Below are 16072 nucleotides of genomic sequence, written 5' to 3' on the forward strand. Positions count from 1 at the left end.
AAGCTCAAACTGCATAACATGAGAAAGAACCTCATTGGTTCTTGAGGAAGCTCAAACTGCATAACATGAGAAAGAACCTCATTGGTTCTTGTGGAAACTCAAACTGCATAACATGAGAAAGAACCTCATTGGTTCTTGTGGAAACTCAAACTGCATAACATGAGAAAGAACCTCATTGGTTCTTGCGGAAGCTCAAACTGCATAACATGAGAAAGAACCTCATTGGTTCTTGCGGAAGCTCAAACTGCATAACATGAGAAAGAACCTCATTGGTTATTGCGGAAGCTCAAACTGCATAACATGAGAAAGAACCTCATTGGTTCTTGCGGAAGCTCAAACTGCATAACATGAGAAAGAACCTCATTGGTTCTTGCGGAAGCTCAAACTGCATAACATGAGAAAGAACCTCATTGGTTCTTGCGGAAGCTCAAACTGCATAACATGAGAAAGAACCTCATTGGTTCTTGCGGAAGCTCAAACTGCATAACATGAGAAAGAACCTCATTGGTTCTTGCGGAAGCTCAAACTGCATAACATGAAAAGGAACCTCATTGGTTCTTGCGGAAGCTCAAACTGCATAACATGAAAAGGAACCTCATTGGTTCTTGCGGAAGCTCAAACTGCATAACACATGAGAAAGAACCTCATTGGTTCTTGTGGAAGCTCAAACTGCATAACATGAGAAAGAACCTCATTGGTTCTTGCGGAAGCTCAAACTGCATAACATGAGAAAGAACCTCATTGGTTCTTGCGGAAGCTCAAACTGCATAACATGAGAAAGAACCTCATTGGTTCTTGCGGAAGCTCAAACTGCATAACATGAGAAAGAACCTCATTGGTTCTTGCGGAAGCTCAAACTGCATAACATGAAAAGGAACCTCATTGGTTCTTGCGGAAGCTCAAACTGCATAACACATGAGAAAGAACCTCATTGGTTCTTGTGGAAGCTCAAACTGCATAACATGAGAAAGAACCTCATTGGTTCTTGCGGAAGCTCAAACTGCATAACATGAAAAGGAACCTCATTGGTTCTTGCGGAAGCTCAAACTGCATAACATGAAAAGGAACCTCATTGGTTCTTGCGGAAGCTCAAACTGCATAACACATGAGAAAGAAACTCATTGGCACAAGCTCAAATGTGTTGCGTAATGAGAATGAACCTAACTGGAACATGAGCTTCCGTTTACCACCTCTGATGTTTGAGTTGATCAATGTTTAAATGTGAATAAGCCTACATTCAATCAGCGATTGTGTCTCTTCAGAACATTCGGACTAAACAATTCATATGGATTCATTTTATGAACTTTTTATGAAATTTTTGAAGTGTCAAAGTGGTCGTGTAGCTGTCAATATAAAGTAAAGAACATGGCTCAGATTTAATTAAAAGATCTTCTGAAGATAAACGAAAGTTTTACAGGTTTGGAACAACATCAGATGAGTAATTAATGACAGAATTTTCATTTTTGAGTGAACTAACCCTTTAAGTTGACCTCAGCTGTAAAACTTAAGAGTTTGATGGGCAGATATGTAAGAAAATGGATGCAAGGAATGATAGACAGATAGATGGAGATAGAAGACCAAGACCTGCATAACCCACAGATCAATGACCTTGATTCACCACAATTTTGTCAACAATTTAGTTCTTATTGTACAGCTAAATAAGCTCACACACAAACAAACACACACAGACCTGATGCAAGAAAGCCCGAGAAAGTAGGCAATTCGATACTTAATCATCACTAAGAGCATAATCAAAAAATTAGCTAAAATATTTAATAAACAAACACTTAAAATTGGATTTATAGAACTTGATGCAGATTCAGTGTGGGCTTACAACAGACATCAAATCACAACATATACGTACATACAACATAAGAACACAAACACATCAAAAGGACAAAGCTTTTGAGATGGGAACACAGCGAAGTAGTCAAAACACTGACCTTAAAGCTCCAATAGTTTGGCTGTTGCTATGGAAAGGAGAAAAGAGAGAGTGTTAAGACATTTATCTCTGTGTGTGGTGACACCTTATACAGAGTCACCATCTTCAACCATGTGACATCTTTTGTGATAAAAGAATGTGAAGGATGATATTAACAGAGAGAGAGAGAGAAAGAGAGAGAGAGAGAGAGAGACATCCCAGTATATATTATATTTAAATACTGAGTAATATTAATTAACCTCGTGTACTTACTGAAGGGTAGGATTAGTGTTTAGTTGAGTTAATAGCATGTAATTATGCATAATTTACTGTTATTACTATGGTAAGTACATGTAACATGTAACAAGGATATTGTTAAATAAAGTGCTACCCAACATTTTTAATGTTTTTGCTTTCATGATTTCATGTTTATCAAGGCTGCATCTATTTGATCAAAATCAAGTAAAAACTGATATTGTGAAATATTAGAAATTACGATAACCATTTTCTTTTTGAAATGTAATTTATTACTATGATGGTTAAGCTGAATTTTCAGGATCATCACTCCAGTCTTCATGATCATGAACCTTCATGATCCTTTAGAAATCATAATATAATGATTTTCTGCTCAAGAAACAAGTATACTTTAATGAATAGAAAGACCATTTGAAATAGAAAACTTTTGTAACATTAGAAATGTCTTTGCTGCCCCAAACTTTTGAAAGGTATGTATGGATGTATATAGTATTGACCACTTTTCATGCCACATATGCTGCTTCAAATGCAGCTCTGCAGATTAAGGATGGAATTAAAGCACATACTGACAAAGTGACACATAATTCCTCTCGTCTGGTTGTCATATGGATATGCTCTGAATGGGCTGGCCCTCTAAGTTAGCTTTGATGAATGTATTTTGAGGCTTTCTCTCATCCGTCCATCAGCTGTCCTATACCTCAATGACTAACTGACCGGATTTCAGCAAATGAGGAGAAAAAAATTAATTAAAAAGACTGTCTATGCTTGGCCTGCTGCCCAGACCTGTCAATCATGCCAAAATTGGTCAGCTGTCGGTAGCGATTTCACCTATCTCTCCCATTTCATCTGTGAATTTCACTTTTACAGAAAGTCAGAGACATCACCAGCTGAATCCATTGTATTTTTTTACTTGGTAACTTTCTCTGCAATTGTAACTCTCCCCCCTTTTTTTTTTACTACAGAATGCGTATAAATGGAAATGACACTGTGGTGTAAATAATATTTTAAATATTGATTCTCCTGTGATTGTACAGTATGTCGACTTGTTTGACATTGATAGAAAAAAACAAATTAAATAAACTAGTAAGAATGTGAGTGAGGTTTGATCGAGTTTATTTTCTTAATTCAGTTTATTAAGGCCACAGGACCTAAAGTGCCCAGGGGTCCCATATATTCTTTGAATAATACCCAGACTTCTGCTTATTTGATGAACCCTACTCTTATCGATCAAGACCTCTAGACTACACAGTCAGCTGATTAAAAGTGTGGCGTGTGCAAACATAAATGTAAGCAAGAAAACATATTAATTGAAAAGTTTGAAGCATATAACAACAGCTAAATATTTCAATAATAAAATAAAGGCCAAAAATATCTTGAACAAACTCCCTTGAAGCAGGATGTTGATGTCAATGGTGTATAATAGCACTCTGCTCATATAGCAGTAGATTGGCATTATTTTTCTAGAAAAATAATATTGTGTATTCATTCACCTGCTTTCAACTTTGTGCAGTTCATCCTGGTACTGAGCACTGTCCTAGGGATCAGCAATATGAAAAATACACGCAGCATGAAGTACTACAGCAAACCTGTTTTTATAGACAAATACACACAAACGCACAAGCTGAGGTTAAGACATCAGCATACACACATTGCATCACTCTCTTCAAAAGGAAATACCTCAAACACACACACACGCACACACACAGGTTTTTAAATGGGGGCTTTCCATAGACATAATGATTCTTATACTATCACAGATTTTCTCTTTTCAAAAACTAAAAAATATTACAGAAGTATTACTCACACAAGTAATACATATATGTATTATGTAATATACTGTATATTAAATATATTATATAATATTCATATTTCAGTGTTGTTCATTGTATCTGTGCTGCTGATATCTGGGAAACAAACCAACCCTTCTCCGATGATCCTGTGTTTATTCTGTTATGGAGCAGGTATAACTGGTTTCTGTGTATGATTCAGCATGCTCCTCCAGGCAGAAATGGGCCAGATAGAGGGGCAGGGCCTCACCTCGAGGGACTGATTCTGGGTTACCTGATGTCAGGTACTACTGAGCGGCAGATGGACCTATTTCATTGCTGCCAGGAGGTATTCTGGTGCTAAACTTCAGCCTTTGTGCAGTCGATGGTCAATCCAAGGGGATAAACTGTACTTTGAAACAGCTTGAGATTTAAGTGCCTGCTCAAGGATGTGATATTAAATTTCCCACACTACACTGTAAAGAAAGTAATACACATTGCATTAGTTTGGGTTTTAAGTGTTAACGGTGTGTGTGTGTGTGTGTGTGTGTGTGTGAACTTCTTTTGCGTTTGCATCCCTCAAAATTAGCTAACTCCTACCTAAGGAAATATTTAAAGAAAATTTACGACACACACACACACACACACACACACACACACACACACACACACAAACACACACACACACACACACACACACACACCTCCATGGTCATTTCAATTTGTGCTGTGGTCTCGGGCCAAACCACAGAGGAAGTGAAAAATTCACAGCAATGAAAAGTCTCCTAAATCATTTCAATGTGACAGCCCTAAATTTCTCTCTTTGACATAGCTTTTGATAAATAACTGAAATAACACAACTACGCCATCATATTGGATCATAATTGAGGGGCGCTTCAGTGCTTATGGATTTATGCACTGCAGAGCCAGTGAGCAGTGGCTTGGTGATGTTATTTTCCCCTAACAATTCCATGGAGCAGTATGAAGCTGGCGTCCTCAGTTGCTAAGAAACAACTCTAAATGGGGGATAATTGGCTGTCTAAGCTGTGGCTGCTTTTGCCAGCGGAAAATCAACAGCATGCTTAAGGTTTAATAGATGATACAGGTGCAGCTGAAAGGAACCATTTAAAAAGGGGATGAATCAAGATTTTTTTTCCAGAATGTAAAGCTCCCTCTACATTACACAGACTGGTACTTGCATTACTTTCCGATGGACAACACTAGTTAACTGTACCTATATATCGTTTAGCAATTTCATCACTCAAATCACTTCAGAGTGATTCAGAGTCATTGTCGACTACAGAAGTGTTTCTTTGCTGCTTACATAAAATAACGGTCCAAATTGGCCTGACATCAACATCTAAGGTTAGACTAACAAAACTAAAAAATCTGCTGGTTTGTTGTAAGATTTCAATTTGAAAGTACATTTTAAAACAATATTGTGCCTTTTTATCAACATCCACTGACATACTAGCTTAAAGAGTGATTCATATAATCACAAAATCAGTTCTCTTAGTTCAAATGCCACAATATCTCAGACTCTGTTGCACAGAGTCACTCGATTGGGATGTTCTCTTTTATTCTGGACAGCAAGGGCACTGACTAACATAGAACGTATTTTGCAGTATTAAACATGTATTTATACTGATTTCATCAAGCTCCAAAAATTATTCAAAAAGATCACAGAGACCATAGCAGCTGCTCAACACAACAGCGATTCCGTAAAAAAAAACGTTTTGCAACGTTTTTCTGGGCTGAATGCAACCCAGCTTTGGCACATGGAAGATAACCTATCAGAGGTTATTAACATAACCCAACCCCAAGTCTTAAATGTACAGTAACAATAAAACTATTGGCTGTTAAATGCTAAGAGGGTTACAATGGTATTGAAATTAGGATATCATCCTTTACTACACTGTAAAAAAAAATCCGGTCTCCAATTGAAAAGTTTCCAGTGACTGATCAAATCTAAGTTTTTTAGGTGAATTTCTGTGAATTGATACAATTTAAAATACAGAAATTCAATTTGGCCAACTGAAATATTTTGATGTGATCTCAGTCAATAGAAATTTTCATTGGAAATCAGATTTTTTTTTCTTTTTTTTTTTTACAGTGTAGCATTATTCAGGAGGAAACATACAATACTTCGAAAGGGTATTGGAACATGTCCCCTTTAAATCCACCCCCTGCATGCATCTGAAACCTAGTGCCATTTGTTTGCAAGTCAAATGCCACCATGTGTACCTATGCTTCAGCATTACAACCCAATGCCATTTTGTTAAAATCCACATCCTCATGTGCACTAAACACAACAATCAGGCCTAAATACTAGTTGCATCTGATCCTGTGACCAGCATGAGTTTCCATCTGAGAAACATGTGTCAGCCCAGCAAGACTACATTCAGAGCCTACCGGAGCTAAACACCACCTGACCCGCATGCAAAACAGCTCTTACCTTCGCTCTCACATACACACACATGCACACATGACTACAAATACATGATCCCTCTCCCTGACGTGCACATTCACACACACACACACACACACACACACACACACACACACACACACACACACACACATGCAAAAACAAACCCAGTCAGTGTCCATCAGCACGCAGTCATCAAGTCAACCAACCTTGCAATAACCAAACAAATGAAGCCGTCAGGTCAAATCTCACCTGCACCTGCATGCATGTGTGCTGGTGAGTGTGCGTCCTCCCTGCACGCACAAGCACATGCACACTAGCTAGATGCCTTCAGTCTTAGCAGCTGGCTGTCAGGTGTGCAGAATACTCATTCTCTTTTTCCTGCCCTCTCTCTCTGTCTCCGGCACATGCGACGGCAGGTTCTTTATTTAATTCATTACAGCATCGACTGGCTACTGGCTGCTGCTTTAACTCTTCCGTGCCGGAGTCATGGGAAAAAGGCTAGCAGAGGGTAATTAACTCTCCTTGCGCCGGTTTACACACCGTTGCACTCATCTGTCCGCTCTCTCCCTCTCTTCTTGTCCTCATCCTCCCCTCCCCCTTTCCATTATTCCACACAGGCTGCAGATAGGCATATAAATAAGGAGGAATTCCTGTGATGCGTCCTCCTTCAGGGGTGAGGATATTCCGAAACCCTTCCCTTGTTTTCTGCTATGTCTCTCTCTCTCTCTCTCTCTCTCTCTCTCTCTCTCTCTCTCTCTCTCTCTCTCTCTCTCTCTCTCTCTCTCTCTCTCGCTTTATGCCTTGTTCTCATTCTCTCCAGCCTGACCTTTGCAATATGATATCACCAGTTTCCATATAAGGGCGTGTTGCCTTGGCAACTATGGACTCCACCTGTCTCTCACCCAACCTCCCTCTCTCTCTCTCTCTCTCTCTCTCTCTCTCTCTCTCTCTCTCTCTCATTTGATCCTATCATCTCTCACACACTTGCCAGGCATTAGTGTCACGCACTGTGACGCACACAGATATACTTTGAAGAGAATCACATACATGAGAATGAAAGAGCTGTACAGTAGATGATAAAAAGACAATGGAGAGCCCTGCTGAAAAGACTAGCTTTCTAGGTTTATGCTGGTTTATTAGTGCACTACCATAGCCATGTTGTTTGAAAACAAAATAAGATGGTCAGCTGATCTGTTTTGAAGCCATTCAATGTAACTACATGGAAGAGAGCAACATTTAGATTAGTGGTAAACTGAAATATCAAGGCCAAGGCAATTTTTTAGGCGATAAGTTCTCTTTGTCCCAAGTTTTGGGAGCAGGACTTTTATTTTGACAGCTCTAAGAATGGCAGCCTCTTAACGTGGACACACAGGAGTTCTCATTCTTCATCTTCATTAGTTTACGGTCTTTGAAATGTTAGAAATGAGATGATTTTTACACTAAGTGCTAAATAGCTGTAGATGCCAAGTGAAATGGCATACTAAGTGAAAATAGTGATATATTCTAGTAATTCAAAGCTATTTATACATTATTTTGACAGATACATATTTGCCCCTCAGTATTGTTGAACATTAACAGGATGCAATAATAACAGAGTGTAAGTTATTATATTTATTCAAATGATTAAATGGATGCCGACTTAATAGGAGCTCAGTAAAGAGCTCCCTACACCTTCACCTAACTCTACGCAATAAATATTTTTTTATTATTATCAAACACTTCATTAAGCACTTTATTTCCACTTTTAGAACATTTTCTTAATTTTTAATTAAAGCAAATGCCTTTCCGATGGGATATGTGATGGGAAAAGGGAGAAGCAAGCTCTGCAAAAGGCGGATTTGAACCTGGGTCGATCGCGTCAAAGCCTGTATCCTTGAGCCTTACGCCTTACTGACTACGCCACTTAAGAAATTGTAAAATGTGTATGTTTTTTTGATGTTGTTTAGCCCAACCAGCCATTGTTAGGCAGAGTTAGTGCAGGTAGCTCTTGCCAAAAAGGCACGCTATATGGACTTGATGCAAATAGACACTCCATAAATATGAATTCTATGAACAGTGTTTACGTTCTTTGTATCGTTAAAAATAAAATACTTTAGGATTAGAGTATCAAGAAGTTGCTGTCTAAAGTTTGAATTTCAAATGTAATCTTTTCAAATAATTTCTAATTTTGTCATTTTAATTGTGGAATGTTTTATTCTTTAAAACAATGTGATGTATATATCATCTTTAGTTTACATAGACCTTTCTGTATTCTCATTCTGCTTTCTGAGATAAGTTTGCAATGACATGAGATTGAGTAAATATAAATAATGGCAGAAATTTCATTTTTGAGTTAATCCTTTAAACTAGGCTAAGAAGCCTGGTAGGGATACCGTTACCTAAGCAGCCACAACACAATACTGATGACCAGAACTGCAAGTCATTCAAAAGAAAGAAAAAAAGTGCAAAATAAATAATTTTCTACATAGAAGATATATACTGTAGATGGAGAGATAAAGGGCTGATGGGTACAATTAAAAGACTGAAGCAATAAAGCCTCTTGCTCAACACTCATCCCTCTAAAAATATCAGCGCAGGTGGATTTTGACATACTTGAGAGTAAATGTGTCTGTTACATGCGTGTGTCTCTCTCTCTCTTCATGCACACAGCTGATTGGCTGATACTGGTTTGATGCAGTGACATCATCCATATTTGAATTCAACATTACGTCACCCTCCCCCATAAGAACCAGTTGTTCCATTCACAGAGTGACGGCTGTTTCGCTGTGCTCTAGCATGCAACTGCCTGTTTTCTATGGGAAGTACAAAATGTTTCAATGACATTTTAACATCTTCTGGCAAGCTGTGTGAAAGCTGGGAAAATTGGGGCATATATTAAGTCTATACTACTAGTCTCTTAAGTGTTTATATGTTCCGCAGGCTGTATATGTCAGTGTCTCCTTCAGAAGACCTCTCAGATAGATATATAGAATTTCAAAACCATGTGCGGTGCATCTTGTGTGCGAAAGTGTGTCCATGAATGCTTAATGTAATTTACACAAGCAGCACATGTTCCAGAATCAGCATCCTGGAAAAATATTCCTATTAACCAATCAGAGACTTAATCTTAAATAAAAAGGTAGAAATCCACAGCCCTCACCCTACATTACCTAAAATCAGACGCCAATGCTTGGTTGATTACACTGTTGTTTTAGGATCAAGCAAGTATGTTGAAGCAAAAAAAAAAAAAGTCTGAGGTGTGTATATTTTTCCAAATAAGCGCGCACACAAACTTTGATAATAATAATGAATGTTTCTTAAGCAGCAAATCATCATGTTATAATGAATTCTGAAGGATCATGTGACACTGAAGACTGGAGTGATGATGCTGAAAATTCAGCTTTACATTACAGGAATAAATTATATTTAAAAATATATTTAAATAGAAAACATTCTTTAAAATTGTAGTATTTCACAATATTACTGTTTTTCTGTTTTTCAGTCTGTTTTTTATCAAATAAAGGCAGCTTTGATGAGCATGAGAAATCTTACTGACCCCAAACTTTTGAATGCTATAGTGTACAATCCAATAAAAAACTATTTTATGCATAAATAATAATAATAATAATAATAATAATAATAATGTATTATTTTGTAGCCTATTATTATTAAATCATAAAAATTAAATTAAAACTTGGTTCAACAAAAAATTGTCATAATAATAAAACTAAAACCACTTGAATGAAACTAAATTAAATAAACATAAATAAAACATAATATTTTTTAACAATTTTTTTTTAACAAAATAAATAAAATTATTAATTAAAAAATAAAATAAAATAATGAAAGAAAGAAAGAAAGAAAGAAAGAAAGAAAGAAAGAAAGAAAGAAAGAAAGAAAGAAAGAAAGAAAGAAAGAAAGAAAGAAAGAAAGAAAGAAAGAAAGAAAGATAAAAAATTGAAATGGAATAAAAAAAAAAAACATAACCTCAACCCTTACCATTCATTATCGCTAAAAACAGGGGGTTTGATATGATTTTTTTTCGAGCATCAATCCCAGCCCTAAACTTGACCCTGGAATATGATTGGTGAATCAGGATGCTGTTCTACGACTAACAACATTTATCCAGCAACATTGTACAAGGTAAGCCTTGCACGTACCTGTTCACGTGCACTTCTCTCTGCGGTGCCCCTCATGCTGCCGTGTGAGGGGGAAGGAGAGGGCGGCAGGGAGTGCTGGGGCGGGTACTTGTTCTTCAGGTGGTCCATGAAAACGTCCCGCTTGCGTTCCATGTCGGCCTTGTGCAGGTTGGTGAGGGCCTCCAGGCTCTGGGCGGCGATGACCGTGTGCCGGTGCTCAGAGGTGTGGACCAGCCCCACGTTGGAGAAGCGTCGTGTGCTGTTCCCCAGCGTGCGATATTCACGTGGGTACTCCAGGTCATCGGTGGAGATCATGTGACCTCCGCCACGCTCCGGGTCTAGTTTGACAGAGGGATGAAAGGGGGCGAGGAGGAGTTGAGGAATGTGAAAAGTGTGGCATCAACACACACGCATTCATACGGTCATGCACGACCACACACACGCACGCATGCAACAGTGCAAATGCATTCACAGACAGACAGACGGTGGAGGAGAATGGTGTGAAGGGGAGGAAGAGAGAGAAATGGGATGAGATGTTAGACCTATTACAACAGAAAAGAGCACAAGAGCAAGTGGCTACTCCCTGCAGAGCTATTGATCTCCGGTTTAGTCGAAAAGAGGGAGCTAAGGAAAAGTAAAAGCACTGAGCTATAGATCAGAGAAAAGAATGGAGACAAAATTTCTCTGTAGGAGATTACATTTTGCTTTGCCTGTCGGTTTGCCTTTGTCATCTGAAGTGGCGTTTCTTGTTTTCTGAGGACACATGCTGGATCACAACCCCCACGTGCATATACCTCCACACGCACAATCATGTATACAAACATGAAAAATATTTTATATAGAGAAAGGCTGAGAGAGAAAGGCATTTAAAAAAACATAACTATACAGGTCAGGGGCGTCATGTACATTTTTATGAGGGGGCACCGGTGGCAGTTCTGGCTCACTTTCTGGCCTAGACCAGATAAGGCATGACCAAAAGTCATTGTTTTTAACAATTTAAAAAGATAGTTGACAAATTTTTTTAAAGAGTTGTCATTTATTCACCTTCATGTTGTTTCAAACGCATACGACTTCTGTTCATCTTTCAAATGTAGTCGATATTTTAAATAAAACCAGATTTCCATCCCTTCATCGAATGTCCACACAAACAAAACGTTCATGCACCAAAAATCAATACACCGCAGAAGTAATCAAACAAACCTGGTCCACGTGTTTACCATATGTGTTTATGTACAGTATGTGTGTTGTTGAGAAGTGTTTATTTGTGAAATTAAATCGGATCATCATATAAAGCGATCCTGTCTTCTCAGACTGCTCAGAAACTGCATTCATGTAGATTCATTTTACAATGCCTTTTCATTCTTTTTTTAGGTGTGAATGTTTTGGTTGGGTGAACTTTTAATGGACTAATATAATGTATTGAAAATATCTTAATTTCTGTTCTAAAGAAAAAGTCATAAGGGGGAGTAAATTATGACAGAATTTTTGGATGAACTATCTATTTAATCGTTCAGTTAAGAAGTGTAAGATTGAAAACAAAACATACAGTTGACATAAGATGAAAACGATTTGTTGGAAAATGGTTACTGGCCAAAAACTACTATCATACTGTTGTGGAAAGCAGTGCGGGACCAAGAGCTGTGGGAAGGGAGCAGGGCCAGTGGTGCCCGTTTATCATGTTTATATGTGGCAGTTGTCCGTGAGGGGCTGCTGCTTTACTTTCGTTTGTTTGTTTGTTTGTTTGCTTTGATATTTTTTTAAAAAATGCTGGTTTCAGCCTCCTCCTTCCCTTTAAAGCTTGCCCGTTTTTCATGTGTTTTTGAAGCTTTGATTGTTGTTTACAGTGTGCAATATAAGATGAGTTCATCTTTTGTGCGTAAAAACACATTTTTTTTCACACAATTGACTTATCTGAACAGCGCTGTTTTCTCTGTCCTAAAAACGGGCTTAGGATTTCCTTGTTTTATGAAGTCCCTCCTTCAGAAATACGTAACGAGTTCTGATTGGGCCAGCGCTTCCCGTGTTGTAAATCCATAATGGGGAGATGCACGCGCTCAATGCGCGCTCTCCACGTGGGAGAGCAACAAGACCACGCCCCTTTTTTGAGTATTCTTGTGGGCGGAGGGTTAGTCAACAAACGGTTCTAGTGATGTCATTCCTGAAGGAAGTGCAGGGGTGTAGTCCAAACCAGCCGTTCGCTGTAGGCTTTGAAAGGGAACATCTGTTAAATAAAATATCTCGCTTGGCATTGAACTTTGAGCTTTTTAATTTTACAGGTATTATTTTTGCTCTAACAGCAACATTACACACTAACTAAAGTTTGAAAGATGGGATAGCAAAGAACAGGACTTTTAACATTGGTACACCTGTATATAGTAAAATATTTGTGATTGGTGTTTGCCTTCCAATTAATCTATGAGAACCCACAGATACTTATCAGTGAAGGTAGTTACAGCATCTACCAGCTAAACCGTGCTAAAAATGTACACATTGGTTTATGTGCCCCCTCAGTTTGAGTGTGCATGATGCCCTGACAGAACAGCACACATATGCATACACATTTATAAAATGCCTCCAAGTTTAACTTCCCTCTGCAACACCCTATCACCCCCCCCCCCCCCCTCCTTGCTCATAAAGGGCACACATACAACATCCATTTGTTGTGGTCAGGCATTATGCAGAGACAAGACTTTGACATACAACTGACAAAATCAGTGAAACAAAATGACAGGCCAATCTGATTGGCCAGAGGCAGGCCGACATGAGGAGATATGGGAGTGGCTGGTGTGGTTACCTTGCTTCGGAAAGCAGGCCCCAACATTAGCTGGAAAAAAAAGAACATCGACCATAGTTAAGCTCCTCATTCTCTCTATCTTTCGCGCTCTCTTTCATTCCCTTTATCTCTCTTTCATACACATGCACAATAATTGCCTTTGGTGCTGTTGGCGAGAATTGATTCCCAAATCATCTCTCTCTTTTGTATTATGGAAGGAATAAGGAACATTGTTCAGTCAATAATACAAAACATGAAATCTTACACTGAGTTGTGATTCCTGTATAGAAAAATAGTTTTTCACATTGCTGGTGTCATTTCTTTTCTTGTGTATAGAGAAGCTTTCAGTAAATAATTCCAAGCGAAAACCTTCCCAAGCACCTGTCAAGAATGAATGAGTCTCACTGTCAGATTCCCGAAAGCCTGAACAAACAAATACACACCCACAAAACACTCCTCATTCTAGCTACTGCCCTTCACTTATGTTGTTTGTTAACATATTCAAACCGTATAAACTCATGAGCAAAACATTTCAGAATGGAATGAGGTCAGAAAAGTAGGTATTGGTCCTGATTGTCCTGATGTGGACTGTGGAGTAATTTTGCTAATAAAATGTTCACGAAGTACCTGAATGTTTTAGCGGGTTGAAATCTTGCCTCTGGTGATATAGGAATTACTGCATTAAAACCCTGAGGCTAGACTTCAGGTACACACAGAGCGTAATAAAACTGCTGACAGCTGCAGGTGCTGTCATTTGATATATCAGAGTGGTCCTTTATATCTTCATTGATTTGTCTGTACGTGATTTCATTTCATTTATTCATCATCATGACTTTAGATTCCTTCATTCACTTATCAATCCATTCCACAGTTCCTTAATAATAAATTACTATTGGTTTCCACCATCGACACTATTTTTCTATGCTAATCTTTTCCAAATATACAGTAAATATCCACCAGTACTAGCAAACAACTCTTTGACAAACTATTAGCAAATATACTGTTCAAAAGTTATATAATACCATTTTTCTATTTGCAAATATTTTTAAATTGTTGTCTTGTGAAGCTGAATTTTCAGCATCTGTCTTCAGTGTCACATGGGCCTTCAGAAATAATATGATTTTCTGCATTTATTGTTTTTTATCAATGCCGAAAACAGGTGTGCTTTATATTTTTGTGGAAATTGTGATACATTTTTTTCAGGATTCTTTGATAAAGTTTGATGTTTAAAAGAACAGCATTTAATTTAAATAGAAATATTGTGTTATAAATGTTTTAACTGTAACTTTGTCAATTTAATGCATTTGTGCTGCATTTCTACAATTCTTACTATTCAAACTTTTGATCTGCCACTATGTTTAAGAGCTTGCCATTCGGTACAGTTTACCTCTAGTGAAGAATAACCGATATAAGCATTCATTCGTCCTGAGAGCCTCTTGATTATGAATTCAGCCCAGAGGAGTAGACAGTCTATAACTATTATATAGTGATGGGGTTATTATTATTATTATTATATGTATAGTATTGCTTGTTTTTGTTGATGTTGTTGCTGAAAGGGGGTTGGTTATGGAATTGTTGCTGTATTATGAAATTATCAGATTTTACTCTAATAACGGCCAGTCATATTAATTATTTCTTATGTGTTCTTGTCTTGTATTTGTGCATCTGTGAACTGTTCTCTGTTTATCTTGCTGCAAAACCAATTGCCCTATGGGGACAAATAAAGTCTAAAGTCTAAAGTCTTAAAAGTAACCCTTTTAAAATATTTATTTAGATTTAAATGAGTTTTTGGATGCCTGCCTTTACTACAATGAACTTTAATGACATCACATTCTTAATCTGTAGGGTTTAATATGGAGTTGGCCCACCCTTTTTGCTATAACAGCTTCAACTCTTCTGGGAAGGCTTTCCACTTTTTAGGAGTGTGTTTATGGGAATTTTTGACCATTCATCTAGAAGCACATTTGTGATGTCAGGCACTGTAGTTAAACGAGAAGGTTTGGCTCAAAGTCTCCGCTCTAATTAATCTCAAAGGTGTTTTATCGGGTTGAGGTCAGGACTCTGTGCAGGCCAGTCAAGTTCTTCCACACCAAACTCGCTCATCCATGTCTTTATGGACACTGTTTGTGCACTGGTGCACTGTCATGTTGGAACAGATAGGAGCCATCCCCAAACTGTTCTCACAAAGTTGGGGTCATGAAATAGTTTGAAATGTTTTGGTATTCAAAAGCATTAAGAGTTCCTTTCACTAGAACTAAGGGGTCAAGCCTAACCCCTGAAAAAACAACCCCACACCATAAATCCACCTCCACCAAACTTTACACTTGGCACAATGCAGTCTGGCAAGTACTGTTCTCCTGGCAACCTCCAAACCCAGATTGTCCATTGGATTGCCAAACAGAGAAGCGTGATTGGTCACACCAGAGAAAACATCTCTACTGCTCTAGAGTACAGTGGCGATTTGCATTGCTCTTGGTAATGTAAGGCTTGGACGCAGCTGCTCGGCCATGAAACCCATTCCATGAAGCTCTCTACGCACTGTTCTTGAGCTAATCTGAAGGCCACACAAAGTTTGGAAGTGTGTGGCTACTGACTTTTGCATACTGTGCATCTCGTCATGTGCTGACTCTGCTCTGTGATTTTACATTCCTACCACTTCGTGGCTGAGTTGCTGTTGTAACCAATTGCTTCAACTTTATTATAATACCAATAACAGTTGACCATGGAATATTTAGCAGTGAGGAACTATCACAAATGGACAAGAAGCAGTCTGCTTGCCTAGGTGCTTGATTATATACACCTTTGGCC

General features: G+C 38.2%; 1 protein-coding gene across 25 annotated transcripts in view; it reads right to left on the bottom strand.

Moving 5' to 3' along the window:
- Positions 1-16072, bottom strand: part of srcin1a (SRC kinase signaling inhibitor 1a) — a 161441-nt gene that overhangs the window by 67745 nt on the left and 77624 nt on the right. For 15 of the 25 annotated variants that reach the window (XM_067419041.1, XM_067418845.1, XM_067419032.1 and 12 more), the window contains exons 2-4: positions 13286-13315; positions 10513-10829; positions 1944-1970 (exon numbers count right to left, since the gene is read on the bottom strand). In XM_067419041.1, the coding sequence (XP_067275142.1) occupies positions 1944-1970; positions 10513-10829; positions 13286-13315 (374 nt within the window). Of the gene's footprint in view, positions 1-1943; positions 1971-3666; positions 3763-6622; positions 7085-10512; positions 10830-13285; positions 13316-16072 lie in introns of those variants that run through there. The other 10 variants (XM_067418889.1, XM_067418899.1, XM_067418881.1 and 7 more) reach the window with 5 other exon arrangements.

This window comes from Pseudorasbora parva, chromosome 2 (genome assembly GCF_024679245.1).
Source record: "Pseudorasbora parva isolate DD20220531a chromosome 2, ASM2467924v1, whole genome shotgun sequence".
Taxonomy (NCBI): Eukaryota; Metazoa; Chordata; class Actinopteri; order Cypriniformes; family Gobionidae; genus Pseudorasbora; species Pseudorasbora parva.